Source organism: Nyctibius grandis, chromosome 1 (assembly GCF_013368605.1).
Source record: "Nyctibius grandis isolate bNycGra1 chromosome 1, bNycGra1.pri, whole genome shotgun sequence".
NCBI classification, from domain to species: Eukaryota; Metazoa; Chordata; class Aves; order Nyctibiiformes; family Nyctibiidae; genus Nyctibius; species Nyctibius grandis.
This window is the reverse complement of record NC_090658.1, coordinates 104,313,513-104,327,744: the sequence shown is the minus strand read 5'-3', so window position 1 is coordinate 104,327,744 and position 14,232 is coordinate 104,313,513. Positions and strand designations below refer to the sequence as shown.

The 14,232-nt window shown below is 42.2% G+C and overlaps 1 protein-coding gene across 12 annotated transcripts in view; it reads right to left on the bottom strand.

Moving 5' to 3' along the window:
• DST (dystonin) overlaps window positions 1–14,232 on the bottom strand; it is a 326,171-nt gene that overhangs the window by 72,957 nt on the left and 238,982 nt on the right. For all 12 annotated transcript variants that reach the window (XM_068410532.1, XM_068410453.1, XM_068410484.1 and 9 more), the window contains 5 exons: window positions 13,944–14,179; window positions 12,138–12,267; window positions 10,422–10,621; window positions 8,492–8,987; window positions 6,050–7,524 (listed from right to left, as the gene is read on the bottom strand). In XM_068410532.1, coding sequence (XP_068266633.1) covers window positions 6,050–7,524; window positions 8,492–8,987; window positions 10,422–10,621; window positions 12,138–12,267; window positions 13,944–14,179 — 2,537 coding nt within the window. The remainder of the gene's footprint in view (window positions 1–6,049; window positions 7,525–8,491; window positions 8,988–10,421; window positions 10,622–12,137; window positions 12,268–13,943; window positions 14,180–14,232) is intronic.

Genomic DNA, 14,232 nt, shown 5'->3' with positions numbered 1-14,232 from the left:
AACCTCGATCCAAAAGGCAGCTTATCCTCCTCTTGTACCGGGCTTGTCCGTGGTGCCTCTACAAGTCCCACAGGAAAACATCACTTTCTAGCAGCCAAGCCAACGCGTCCTTCTAGCAGACAGTCGGAAAACCCACGTTTTTAGACGGATTCTCCCAATACCATCCCAGAGAGCTGTTCAAGGCAACTGCAGAGCAGAGCGAGCGTGGCGCGTCCCCCCCGAAGGCACGGCAGGTTTACAGTCGGCAGGTCCCGACTACAAGCAGCAGCCAGCGGGCTGCCCTCGCTCCTTCCTCCTCATCTCTGCAGCGCAGCTGCGAAGGCGGCAGCGAAGGAGGGAACCCCCCCGCCCCTCAGCGAGCGCCGGCGCGCACCGCCCGGCCAAGCCGTCCAGCCCTCGGCTCGCCCCGCTCTCCCTCGCGCCGCCGGCGCCCTCCCAGCGCCGAGCTCCGAGAAACGCCCCGTTTCCCTCTTCAGGCAACATCTGCTACCGGCCCACCCGCTCCCGCTGCGCCGCGCTGGGGGCTGCCCCCCCTCCTTATCTCCTCAGCCCCCCGCGCCTGCACTGCTGGCTGGTCGCTCCGCCGGTGCCGTGCGGCGGGCCGGGACGCGGCGGGGGGCAGGCGGCAGGGGGCCTCGCCGCCCGCCCGGCGGTGACATCACGCCCGCCCCAGCCCGCTCGTTAGCGCCGGAGGAGCCGGCCGAGGCGGGAGCGCGGCGGCACGCCGCTCCGGGGCCGGGAAGGCACGGCAGGGCAGGGCGCGGCTCGGCGAGGTGAGCCCGCACTGCGCCAGCCGGCTCGCTTTCCTCAGAGGAACTCTGGTAACGATACGCATCGCTTTTAACCACCGGCCGCACCCCACCGCCCAGTCTGATACAGCCGTCGCCTTCATGGACGCTTCCACACGGAAGTTAAATTGAAAGTTTATCTGTGCGTTATTTTAAAAAACCCCCAAACTCGTCTTTACTGAGGAGGTCTTGGAATAGTGACATTTTACTCCATTTGATGTGCAAAGAGCAACGTTTAGTCGAGCTTTGATTCTCTTCAGGATCTGTTCCTGGCTCTGAGGCAACAGCTTAGGGTGGCGTTGTCTGACAGGACCGAGGAACAGGGCAGAGCCAAGCCACCCGCTCCCACCAAAAGAAACATTAAAATGTTGGAAAAAAGTATATTTGGAGAACTTTTTTTTTTACAGGACTTACAGTGGCACAAAAGCAGCCTAACAGGACAAAGATTCAGGTTTTGGACATTTACATCTAAGTACTGTTCAACACTTTGCACCTACACTTCCAGCTCATCATCATGCAGGTGGAGGGTTGGGAGACTCACACATAACTCACCAACAGTACAGGAGAAGCTGTCATGACCAACCTGCGGCCGCACCAGTAGAAAGCATACCCCTAACCACCAGAGACCTGCACTGCTTGTGTGACAGCAGCCATCAGCTACAGTGACAATTCAGACCCCAGCTGAAGGACAGCATATGGCACTTAGTGCTAAAACTTAACATCGGGCATTAACCACACTCAGCTGCAGCTTTCCGCATTAAGCAGTGAGGAGGATACATTGTTTGCAAGAAATACAAACACACCACACTTCTTATTGATTTGCTTGATACACAGTCACATATCAAAATACTACAGTCATGTGAGACAAATGCTCTCTTCCTCCTCTCCCGTAAGCAGCCATAACATATTAAAAATATGCCAAACAGATACTCATCTCTGGCTTCTCTAGTTGAGAATATATAGTATAATGGTAAAGATGAGAAAAGCATTTTTTGAAGTCCTGTCACCCGTGGTTATTCTCACCCAGAAAACCTCAAACAGATCCTTACAGAATTCAAAGAGTGCCACACCATTTTACAGGGAAAACATATAACTGAAATTGGTCTGTATTTATTTGTTCAAACAGCAGAATGATTTTATTAACATTTAAAAAATATTTTAACATTTTTCACCTTATCTACTGAAGACTTTCACATGACACATCAGTCACCTTCAAATGCAATACTTCAAAAAGAAGTTGAAACAGTTGCTTATTTTACCTTTGCTTTTCAACACAGACCCTGTCCTAAATCCCAAGGAAGGTTAGTCTCTTTTTCCAGGGTTTGGAAACCAGTGCATGGGAAATGCAACACTTTTAGTTTCTTATTGAGCATGAAGAGAAACCTCTGATTATTCTTTCAACATTATCTGCCTTCAAAGTGAAAATCAGAGGACAGACACCCTCTACACAACTAAGATAAGCCAATTAAAATCTTAGTTCAAGCTCATTGTCAGGAATACTCAGGCTAGCTAAAAATTCCCATAAAGTCCAATTAGAAGACAACCTCTAACGACCACATCTACTTTTGTTACAAAAATAAAAGCAAAAATCAAATGAACCATATACTGATGAAAGCTGTAACAGTGCCACGTCGGCTTTACTAAGAATGCCTTTTAATGGCAGTACAAAGAATTGTGCACTGAGGGTGCACTCAATCCCTACATCTAGATCATCTATAAAGATATTGAACAGCACCGGCCCCAGAACTGAGCCCTGGGGAACACCGCTAGTGACCGGCCACCAGTTGGACTTTGCCCCATTCACCACCACTCTCTGGGCTCGGCCATCCAGCCAGTTTTTAACCCATTTAAGAGTCCACCCATCCAAGCCCCGGGCAGCCAGTTTGTTTAGCAGGATGCTGTGGGAGACAGTGTCGAATGCCTTACTGAAGTCTAGATAGACTACATCCACAGCCCTGCCCTCATCTACTAAGCGGGTCACTTGGTCATAGAAGGAGATCAGGTTGGTCAAGCAGGACCTGCCTTTCATGAATCCATGTTGGCTGGCCCCGATGCCCCGATTGTCCTGCATGTGCCATGTAATGGCACTCAGGATGATCTGTTCCATCACCTTGCCTGGCACTGAGGTCAGGCTGACAGGCCTATAGTTCCCTGGATCATCCTTCCAGCCCTTCTTGTAGATGGGCGTTAGATTTGCTAATTTCCAGTCAGCTGGAACTTCTCCAGTTAACCAGGACTGCCGGTAGATAATAGAGAGTGGCTTGGCAAGTTCGTTTGCCAGTTCCTTCATTACTCTGGGGTGAATCCCATCCGGGCCCATAGCCTTGTGGGTGTCCAACTGGCACAGCAGGTCACTAACCGTCTCCTCCTGGATTACGGGAGGTTCACACAGCCCCCCATCCCTAATTTCAGGCTCTGGGGGCCGAGTCTCCTGAGGACAACCGGTCTTGACATTAAAGACCGAGGCAAAGAAGGCATTGAGCACCTCTGCCTTTTCCTCATCCCCTGACACTACACTACCCTCCTCATTCAGCAAGTGGTGGAGGCTCTCCTTGACCCTCCTTTTGCTGTTGATGTATTTGTAAAAGCTTTTTTTGTTGTCTTTGACTGTAGCAGCCAAATCAAGCTCTAATTGAGCTTTGGCCCTTCTAATCTTCTCCCTACATGACCTGGCCATGTCCCTATAGACCTCCCAAGTTACCCGACCCTTCTTCCAGAGCAAATAGGCTCTCTTTTTTTCCTTAAGTTCTAGCCTAAGTTCTCTGTTTAACCAGGCCGGTCTTCTTCCCCGACGGCTTCTCTTCCTACACACCGGGACAGCCTGCTCCTGAATATTTAGCAATTCCCTTTTGAAGCATGTCCAGCCTTCCTGGACTCCTTTGCCCTTCAGGACCGATTCCCAAGGGACTCGGTCCACCAGCCTCTTAAACAGGCTAAAGTCAGCCCGCCGGAAATCTAAGGCAGAAGTTCTACTCTTGCCCCTCCTTACTTCCCCCACTATCGAAAACTCTAACATTTCGTGGTCGCTACTCCCAAGACGGCCACCGACCCTCACATCTCCCACTAGTCCTTCTCTGTTCACAAACAACAGGTCAAGCAGGGCCCCTCCTCTAGTGGGCTCATTTACCACTTGCATGAGGAAGTTGTCCTCCACACATTCGAGGAATCTCCTAGATTGCTTCCTCTCCGCCATGTTTTATTTCCAGCAGACATCTGGCAAGTTGAAGTCACCCACGAGTACAAGGGCCGGTGACCAGGCGGCTTCCGACAGCCACTTGTAAAACGCCTCATCCTCCTGCTCATCCTGGTTGGGTGGTCTGTAACAGACTCCCACCGTAATGTCCGCCCTGCCGACCTTCCCCCTGATCTTCACCCATAAACATTCAACCGAATGTTGAAATAGTTGCTTTGAGCAACTATTTCAAAAAAATAGTTGCTTTGAGCAAAACATGTTACTAAGGTTATAAATATCTAATATAAATACAATCCTGGAGTAGACTTCTGGATATAAACATGCTGCTATCGCTGTTCTCCTTCATGCCTCTCCAGGTTTTTTGGTCTTTTTACCATGCAAGCTCTTTGGTTGCAGGGACACCATCTCCCCACAGGTCTGCACAGACCAGAGAAGGCTCTCACTCCTGAACTGTACAGTTGCTGTGTCTTGTCCAGTGCCCTGACAAAGTACAACACTGAGACAACGCACAGGGAACTGGATTCTTCTACTGTCTGCTCATCAGGCCGCTTCCCCCTAAAAGCACTGTTGTTTGTAGCCAAAAATATATACAGTAACAAAGACCTAAAGCTGTACCTCATGTTTGAAAACACAAGAAATGTGGCAAAATCAGAGATCACAAATTGGGTACAACTGAAATCCTGTACAGTCAGCATAAGCAAAAGCAATCACAGCAGGAGCTTTTGCTATTTTCCAATATCCAAAGTGTTTTGCTAACCATATACAAAGAAAAGCCATTTGTTTCTCTTTTAAATTGAGATAGACTTGTTAGAACAGACTGGCATGCAATTTTAATCCCCCCAGTCTGATGGAATCTCCTCATAATGTAACTATTTGTTCAAGATTTTTGTCTCTATTTATGCATTCAAAACTCCCAGCAACTTGCATCCGAAATTCCCAGATTAAAGCTTTCAGTTTTAGTTTTCCTTTCTACGATGGTTTAGTTTAAACAAGGAAAATGCACCCTCTGATGGGCCAAGCATGTAATGACTTTTTCCCAAGGTCATCTTTTTAACAGCATGGTTTATCAAATCCTGTTATGAAGGTTTGTTTTTTATGATTAACTGTGAACTAATGTACAAGTCATACAAACGTTTGAATCACTATTAGATTGAAATGAAACCAAAGCAGCACAGAATATTCAGTGCTACTATATAGCCATTAGGAGATTTATGATCTTTTTCAAACACTGCTTACATCTGTAGGATTTATAAATCTTTCCAGTGAGCACTAGAAATTCATTTCTTGTAACCTAAAACAAGCAAATATCTGTACTTCATTTCAGCACCAAAGCACAATTTACACCCACAATCCTTGCAATGCATTTTTTTGAGCTGGACAAGGACTGCTAACCAGCATATTAAAAAAGCCAGGCACAGAAGCTCCAAAGAGCATTTTGGATAAAGATGCTACAGTAAACTCCCAATATAAAAGGGGGTTTATTTTACCAGATTTCTTCTTACTAGTATGTTTCTACATAAGGGTGGGATTCAGCGAGGTAAAACTGGCCAGTGTATCAGAACAGAAAATGGCAAAAAGGTCTTAAACCTACAGATGCTGATGCCTATACCCATGTGAAAAAAAAACTAAACTACTCAGATAAGCAAAGTGAATATGGGCTGATGTGTGAACGCTGGAGTCTAAAACACACACCACAGTGAAGAAGAAAGTTTGTGTAACACATGGATATCAGAATAGAGACAATACGCAGTTCTGAAAAACTGAAGAGGTGGATGGGTTGTGTAAGGAAACACGATAGCGAATAGAGGCGAAGAGGGAACCGGGGTGCAGGAACTGTGAGCTGGGATGCAAAGTTATCAATGTCTGCCAAGCTGTAGCAAAGGAAAGCTGCTCTGGAGCATGAGAAGATATCCTATTTAAAACGGATAAAAAGCACACAGGTAGAAATGACTGCTGTGAAACAAGACTCCTCCAAGGTCTGCACTTAACCAATCCTTTCCACAATGATATTTAATAAAACTGCATTGTGGTAAAATACTTCATAGTAGTAAGAAAGAAATCTTCCTACCTTGAATGTATTCAGCTGCTGATTAATAGTCTCTGTTTCCATTCCAACAGGACCTTGTGACTCTTCATGTTCTTCAGCTCTCCCAAGCAGACTGGAAAATTCTTTTAGCTTCCTGTAAAACTCCTCAACACGGCTAATAGTAGCCTCCACTTGATCTTCCCTGGCTTTTGCTCTGTCTAATAGCTTGTTGCACTGTTTATTTAAAGCTTCCAAGTCTCTTTTTATACCAACAAGATCAGGAGAAGCTTCTGCTTCTGTGGCTAGCATCATTTTACAGTTTTTATTAGCATTTTCATTATTCATTATAAGATCCTCCAGCTTTTTCAGGAAACGTTTTATGTCCTCTCTCTGTGATTGTAGCACCTTGAGATCTCTCCCCACTGGAGCCATGCTATCAAGTTCATCATCAAACTCTGCAAACTGAGAGAACATCTCTCGGATGCTGTTTTGGAAATGGCCAATTCCCTGAAGTTTTGCCTCTAAGAACGAGCACCTATCTTCAATCTGCTGGGTCACTGCGGTGTATTCTTGCTCCAAAGATTCAGCCTGGAGCAAAAGGTCAGAAACACCTGCTGAATCAGAAGCTTCTACCACCAGGTCTTGGGCAAGCTTTTTTGCTAAAACAACATGAGGCTTTAAAGCCTGCAAGGCTTTCTGCTGGGCCTGCATCATTGTCAGGTGTTTGTTACTGAATGACTGAGGTCCAAGCGAGTCATGAGCTTCCAGATGCTCTTTGGCACTTTTAAGCTGTTTTTCAGTTTCCCTGGATGATTCCTGAAACTCTTTCAGCCTTTGTGCCATATTTTCCAAGCACTCTCTCTTCTTATGTAATTGTTCTGTGACCACATTCACTTTCTGATTCAGCACCTTAGTTTCTTCTTGAATAATTTCTTTATCTGTTTGACTTGCACTGAGCAAACTTTCAGCAGTATTATTTAATAGCTCCACCATCCCATGGTGTTTATCCAGGTCCTTCTGCCAGGCCCTCACCTGAACGATACAATTCTCTATTTCAACAGGGTTTATGCCAACTTTTAATTCACACAGGTTGCTTTGGCATTTCTCTATCCATGGCTGTAGGTTTTCCACATGCTGCTTGTATTTGAGGGCTTTCTCCAGACAATCTGTTAATTTATCTTGCCTTTCTTTTACCTGCTTATTAATTTCATCCCAGTTACTTCTGAGTGTGGCAATTTGGGATTGTAAGGCTGCTTTGTCAGCTCCCTGAGTCTTCTGTAAGATACTTTCTCCTTCTGCAACAATTCTTTCATATGAACTAATCTGATCGGTCATTGTCATTTTAAAATCTTTCTGTTCTTCAATTAGTGATTCCAAGGCATCAAGTTTGGCTGATATAGGATGAGCCTGGTTCAGCTCTTCTTTCTTTTTGACTAGCCAGGCCTGAAAGTCCTTAGACATTTGCTGGAACTGATGAGAAGCGGCATACGCTGACTGAAGCTGCTGAACATGGTTATCTACGAAAGAGAAGACAGCACAGAGGTTCACTATCAGAACCTGCTAGTATTCAGTGAAGAAATAATAATTAATATTGATTCTATTATGAATGACCATTAATGTAAGGAAAACTGGTCCTTAGTATGTGGTGTTCAACTGTAAGACAACCAAGTTTGCAAGAGACACACTTGTGCCTGTACTACATACCGCAGAGCAGTGAAGGCATTTGGACATGAATCAAATGAGATGAGCTTAGCCAATCTGTGTCTACATGAAACCCATTCAGTCAGATTTTGGGGGTAAAAACCACACAGACATGTTTCATGGTATTATGAAGTGTAAGCACAGGGAATATTAAGTACTCTAGCCTAGCAGTGTCTAACTCAGCCTGCAGGCAATATGCCTTCTTAGGGAGATCCTTTGAAGTTCCTCGTGACCAGAGGAAATTATAAAGCTAAAACTACGGCTGTTGGGGAGAACAAAGTCTGATATTGCTTGCAGTGTATTACTTGCTCAGTTCTGTTGTTCACAGGGTAAGGAAAGACTGCAGACTACCAGCCCTCTTCTGTCACAAGCAGCATTATACAATCACCACTGCGTTTCACCAAGCCATTAACTGGTGTTTGCCTAAAAATTACAATTTCGGCTTACACTCTGCACTTATGCAGTTCCATAGCTCAATGAACAGCATCTTCTTTTAGCACTCTAATTCAGTGAAGATGCACCTGAAGAAAGAGACGAAAAAAGCAGCCCTACTATTCTGTTTCAAATTCTCTCCCAAACTGTTCACTAGAGATCCCAAATATTGTTTTTTACCTTTTCAAGGTATGGGGACTCTCCTAAATTCTAATGTACAAATACTTGGGGGTTGGACTAGATAGAGAGCTGGCATTATAGAGATGTTGAGTGAGCTGAGCCTAAAGACAAATGAGACTATATGCTTTACTTTATGCCTTAGTTACTGTTTTTCTTAAAATAAATACTAACCTGATTTTTGCTCAATATCCTTAAATGATTTTAAGATGCAATCTAACTGTCTCATAAGTTCTGCTTTCAAATACTCTTCTCCAACCAGTGTTGACAGCTCTTCACAAAGAGCTTGAGCTGCATTTATATTCTTCATTTCCTCTTCTATTTCCTCCTTCATTTCTCTAGCAATTTCCAGTTGTTGTTTCACAGCATCAGGTTGTGTACTCACAGCCAGGCTGCTGCTCAGTTTGCTGTCCAAGGCACTTAGCTTATCAGACAGACTTCTGAGTAGACTTTGATACTCTGTGCTTTTCACAATGGCTTGGTCAATTCGGTCACATCTGTTCCTCAACTGCCCTGTTAGACTGTCCCATTTTTGTGCCACAGCTGCCAGTTGCTCTTTTACAATTTCATGGGAGGGTGGATGTTCACCAGGTATCTTCAGAATCCCTTCACCAGCCGTAGTTAACTGCTCATATTGTGGTTTTCTGGTGTCAAACTCTTTGAGCAAAATCTGGGAAGAAAGAGAATTTTAAAAAGCATTTACCTTGCGAAAAAAAGAACCAAAGTGCTTCTGACAAAACTCACGTAGAATTTGTTGTAGCTAAGCTCTCTTATTGAGTAATCAATCTCCCAGTTTAAAAGCCAGTGAAATAATTGCATCTTCTACACATAAACTGTGTTCTTTCCAAGTGTTTATATCAAAGAACCAGAAAAAATGAGGTTAATTTACACATCATCTAATAGAAATTCAATCAGCAGATACAAGTAAACAATGATTTCTGTTAATACTACAGTAATTAAGTAACTGTACCAAGTAAAATAATAGCTGTTTAGTTTCAAGCAGTGTCTCCTTTCCTAGACAGTTTTATATTTGTCTTAAGATAGAACTTCAAAGAAGGTGTATTCTGACATAATATTGCAATGTATTATTACAGCACAGAGAATATTTGGATAATTCACAAAAGGACTCAATGTGTACTGTAAGACCTGTAAATTTACATCACTGGTTCCCGGTATTTTTTTTTTTACAGTAAGCCATAGTGCTTGCAGAAGAAGGGATAAATATCATGGTTTTACTTTACAGAACATTCCAAACCCTCTCTTCTTAAGTCAATTAGGTTTAACTTTTAAAGGACTGTTAAGTGATACATGATAGTCTTATGCCAGCTGTCTAGATTTCTGAAGCGCTTACAAACCAGTATTAAGTCATTTTCACACAGTATTAGAACATAGTTCATGTTTTAAACACTTCATTTTAATCAATATTGATATGCCAACTTTAATAATATTTTTGCAAAATAAAAATGTTATTTCTTATCACAGTTTAAAATAACTGGCAGCAACAGAAATGTTTGAAATCAAAATTTCTAGTTTCTCCAACTTCGTCTGATTTAACTTTTGTTTCTTTTGTCTGCAGTTTACTGTATTTTTGTAAGTAAACTACTCCACTTTTTCATTATACTTTTTCTTCTGTCTTTCACACTCTTGGTCCCATATTTTATTCACCATACTGCATTTCACTTGCCTTCATATTTTTATTAGCTACTGGCACAGTCAAGTGAATAAAATCTCAAAAAGCTAGTTCTACAGCACAGACTGTATACGAGGACTGACCATACACACTCAAATTAACAAAACTTCAAAGAAACATTTTCGTGCGACTACAGAGAAACCACAGTATGGTCAAAACACAAAAATGTATCAGAGGATTAGTATCTCCTCAACATTTTTCTCCTTTACCTGTTCTGATCTCTCTTTACTCTTGGGATAACTTTCTTCTTGTAATTACTGCAGTCAAGTACAACTTAAGCTGATATTTGCTGATAAACAAATGTAATAGCTCACACTAACTGTGCTGCACTCTACCTAAATGCAAAATAGTACTTTGCTAATAGCAAAAAAGCAGAAGAAACTTAAATCAGTAATACCTGTTGGCATGACTCACCTGAACCTGTTGCTTTTGTGTATTCAGCATATTAGGATCAATGGATAGTGGTCCCAGCACACTGACCATTAGCTCCTTTTCTACAAGCCAGTGCTTTAACTGAGCTTCTCCCGTCTGGAACCGGGTCAGGTAATTTGAAGACTCCTCCAGCTTTTGTTGTCTCTCAGATGTAACTTGATTGAGCTCTTTCCATTTGGAATCTAACAATGATAACGTTAACATATTGCATGCATGTTCTAGCAGATGGGTTGTCAGACAGCAGACTATGTCAGAAACATAAACACAGCTCTCTAATAAGGCTTCTTGCTGATTAACTCCAGATGCCTTATTGCAGTGACTCTGCAAATACATCTTCTAACAGTCAGATCCATATACATTTGGATGAAGGTCTGCAGTTTAGCACGGCCACATGTGGAATTTTTAGAGCAATGAATATACAACATGTAATAAAACTGGATTAGAATATTACTAAGTGAAATATCACCCAATATAGGCTTCAGTCTCAAATGACATAAAAGCAGAAGGGCTGTACTCAGTTATAATTTAGGTGCTTGATTAGATAGACAAAAGGAGCACACCTCTTTCAAATGTCTGTATTAGGAGCTTGTGGAGATTAACTGCCTCATTTAAACATCTAAACCAGGTACCTAATGACAGGCAATGAGAATACTTCTGTACACAGATATTTCAAAAGTGCTGTGTGAGCTTAGGTTCACACCTAGGCCAATCTATGGTCTCTTCCACTTGTAGCAAGTGGCTTTTAGAGCAGCCATTGAGTCTTAAGTCTCGTAACTTCCCCCTTCCCTCAGTGATACTGTCAGTGCTAATTCAGTCAGCTCTGATATTTTACTAACTCTCCTTGTCCCTGAATTTCATCTGTGTTTTTTCAGTTTCTTTTGCCACTTCACTGTCTCACCTCTGCTCATTCTTTATTAATTCCATTTCAACACTACTTAAGTTCTCTTGGAGACCTTACCTGCTACGTAAACTTTTCAGAATTGCACTTATAAACAGGACAGATCGGAAAAAAATCTCAGCTTTAAAATTATTATTTTAAAGCTGAGATAATTAGTGTAGCTAATAGAAATGCCTATCAGTATGAAACAAGATTGACCTATGATTTATTTAAAATATGACAAACCTAAGAAGAATTTTTAAAAGCTCATGAAAATTATGCATTGCAGTATCTCAAAATCTATTGTCCAAACATGGTAATTTCCAATTTTTTTTGGCAAAATGTATGGAATCAGTTTTAGAAAATGGCAAAAAGCCGCCAAAACCACAAATGACAAAAGCCAACAGTGCATGGGACAAAAGCATGCAGAAAAGCATTACCAACAACTCAAACTGTTCTTTCCATGAAATTAGAATTAACTTAATTTGTTATAGTCTGTAAGAAGAACAGCATATGTATCTGAAGCAATAACTGACCAGTCAAGTTTTAGCCACACACTGTCTGAAAAAAGATAAAGCCCTCTCAACCAGGGAGTCAAGCTGTAGCCTCTCTCAATAGCACTGATACACATTCAAAGCCCATGGACATCAGTGGAATTACTCCAGATCTACACTCTTGTAAAGGGAGTTATTTCCACAGAATTTAAGGGGTAGGAGGGAGCAAGATAATAAAAATGCTAGGGATTGCTAATACATTAAAAAAGCTTGTAATAGAACAACTTCCAAATCAGTCTGAGCTATAATACAGCTTTACTGGAGTACCTATTTTATCCAACATTTGTCTCCACTTGGGTGCCTCAGGAGAGTCGGGGTTCTTCTCCAACAGCTCTGTGACTTTGTCCTTTAGTTCCTGCACTTTATTCGCACTTTGCTTTAATTCAGTTTCAAAAAGCTGCAAATTCAAGTGATAAATAAGTTAGAGACTAAAGAAGAATGGTAAAGTGTAAAGTCTGAAGTCCATAACACTGAGATGCAAAGCATGAAGTTACACAATAAATATCTAGTACTTACATACTACCCTTCTGCTATGAATCTCAAACCACTTTATAATGGCATATGTTGCTGGTCAATTTTTTTTGGAAGAGATAACCTGACAGATTTAAACTATATTAATAATAATAATAATTATTGTTTAATTTGAACAAGTGACAGAACTAGAAGAATTCAGATAAGTAAGATCCACTAGGTCCCATCACATTCACATACACTTGGAATCTGTGCTTGTACAGAAGGCAAACTCACTAATGCACAGTACAGTTCACAGCAGAAATAACCCAGCTAGCACCAACAGAGAGGAGTGCGGTGTAGCCTCGTTTACCTCAGTGGAAGTCCTGCTATCACAGACAGACTGCTTCTCGTGCATCATCTAGAACTATACTTTGAAGAGCACCATAGCTTAAAGTGTAGACCTAGCAGGAGACTGAGATGCCCCAGCGATTCCTAATTCATGCTGTTCTTAACAGACAGAACTGAACAGTCCTTATATGCCTGGCAAAGGGCTCTTACATGAATATTCTTAAGTAACGAAGCTTGCCCCGTGGAGCCTTGTTTTAATTATCCAAAACCACTAAAATAAACACTGAACAAATCGGTGCTTGGTATAGAACTTTTACGTAAAAGGTCCAACTGCATCAGGAGGATGAGACTTGCTTGAGCACTTGCTCAGTTTTCCACCTGTCTGTGAATACTCTTCTATTACTACACTGGGGGTAAGATGGTCATGTTAGATTTGCTCATTCTCTGTTAAAAAAAATGAGCCGGTTTTCTTCCACATTTAGTCTGAGTTTTAGGACTGAATGTTATCCAAGTCTGAGGAAAGTTAGTAGCTCTTCAGGTTAATTTTTAAGGGTGACCCGCCAAATATAAAAGTACCTCAGCTGAATCAAATTCTGTCCTTGTTTATCCACAATCGTAGGCGAGGAAAGAATTTTCCCTATCCATTACAGTTCCCTTTATAGATGAACCTTTACACGTGTAAATATTGTCCTTCATTGCTAGAGAAGCATACATCTCCAGTGCTGAAACAGGACAGAAGCTTACTGCTGATTCAGTGGTTTTCCCACACCAATTTAAGAGCGGGGAGGAGTCTGTTGTGCAGCTATATAACTTAACAAGCATGACATAGCTGCTGAAGAGAAACACTGCCTTGGAACAGCCATAAGCCGCTGCAGCTGCAGAGTCCGGGAGGTCTGTGGAGTGTCAGTGAACCAGCAGCTGCAGAAACAGCTTTTGGGTAGATATAGCCCTTGAGATCTTATAAGCAATCCAGTACATATCTCTAAACCACTAAGGAGATCAAAAAAGTTTATTGCATAATCAATATAGCCTCACCTATTTAAACTGGCCACCAAAATTATTATTTTCTGACCTGCACAACTCCTCTCTGACACAGTGCTCCTTTTATTCCACTGACACAGTTTGCCAGATCTGCTCTAAGCCTGACTGGCAAGCTTACTAGGCCCATTTAAATACTCTCTGCAACATTAAGCTAGGCTGAGATACTGGTTGTTCAAATAGAATTTGCCCAATAACTGCAAGAAAGAGTATTTTTTTGAAGGCAAAAAGTACCTTATGTTGCTCAACTTGGGCTTTAACTGCTTCACTATCAGTTGGAGCAGTTTCCCAATCTGATGCAGTTTTGTCCATTTTTTGCAGCCACTGCATCATTGAGGTCGATTCTTCCTGAATATTCTGCATTTTTGAAAGCATACTTTCTAGTTCTGAAATCTTTTCTTTCAATAAAACTCCCAAGTCTTCGTAACTGTGATTCATATCAGACATGGCTTGTTGAACAGTCGTCAGTTCTGTAAAAGGAGAGGTACACAAAGACTATGTTAGAGGTTACAAGCCCTTCACA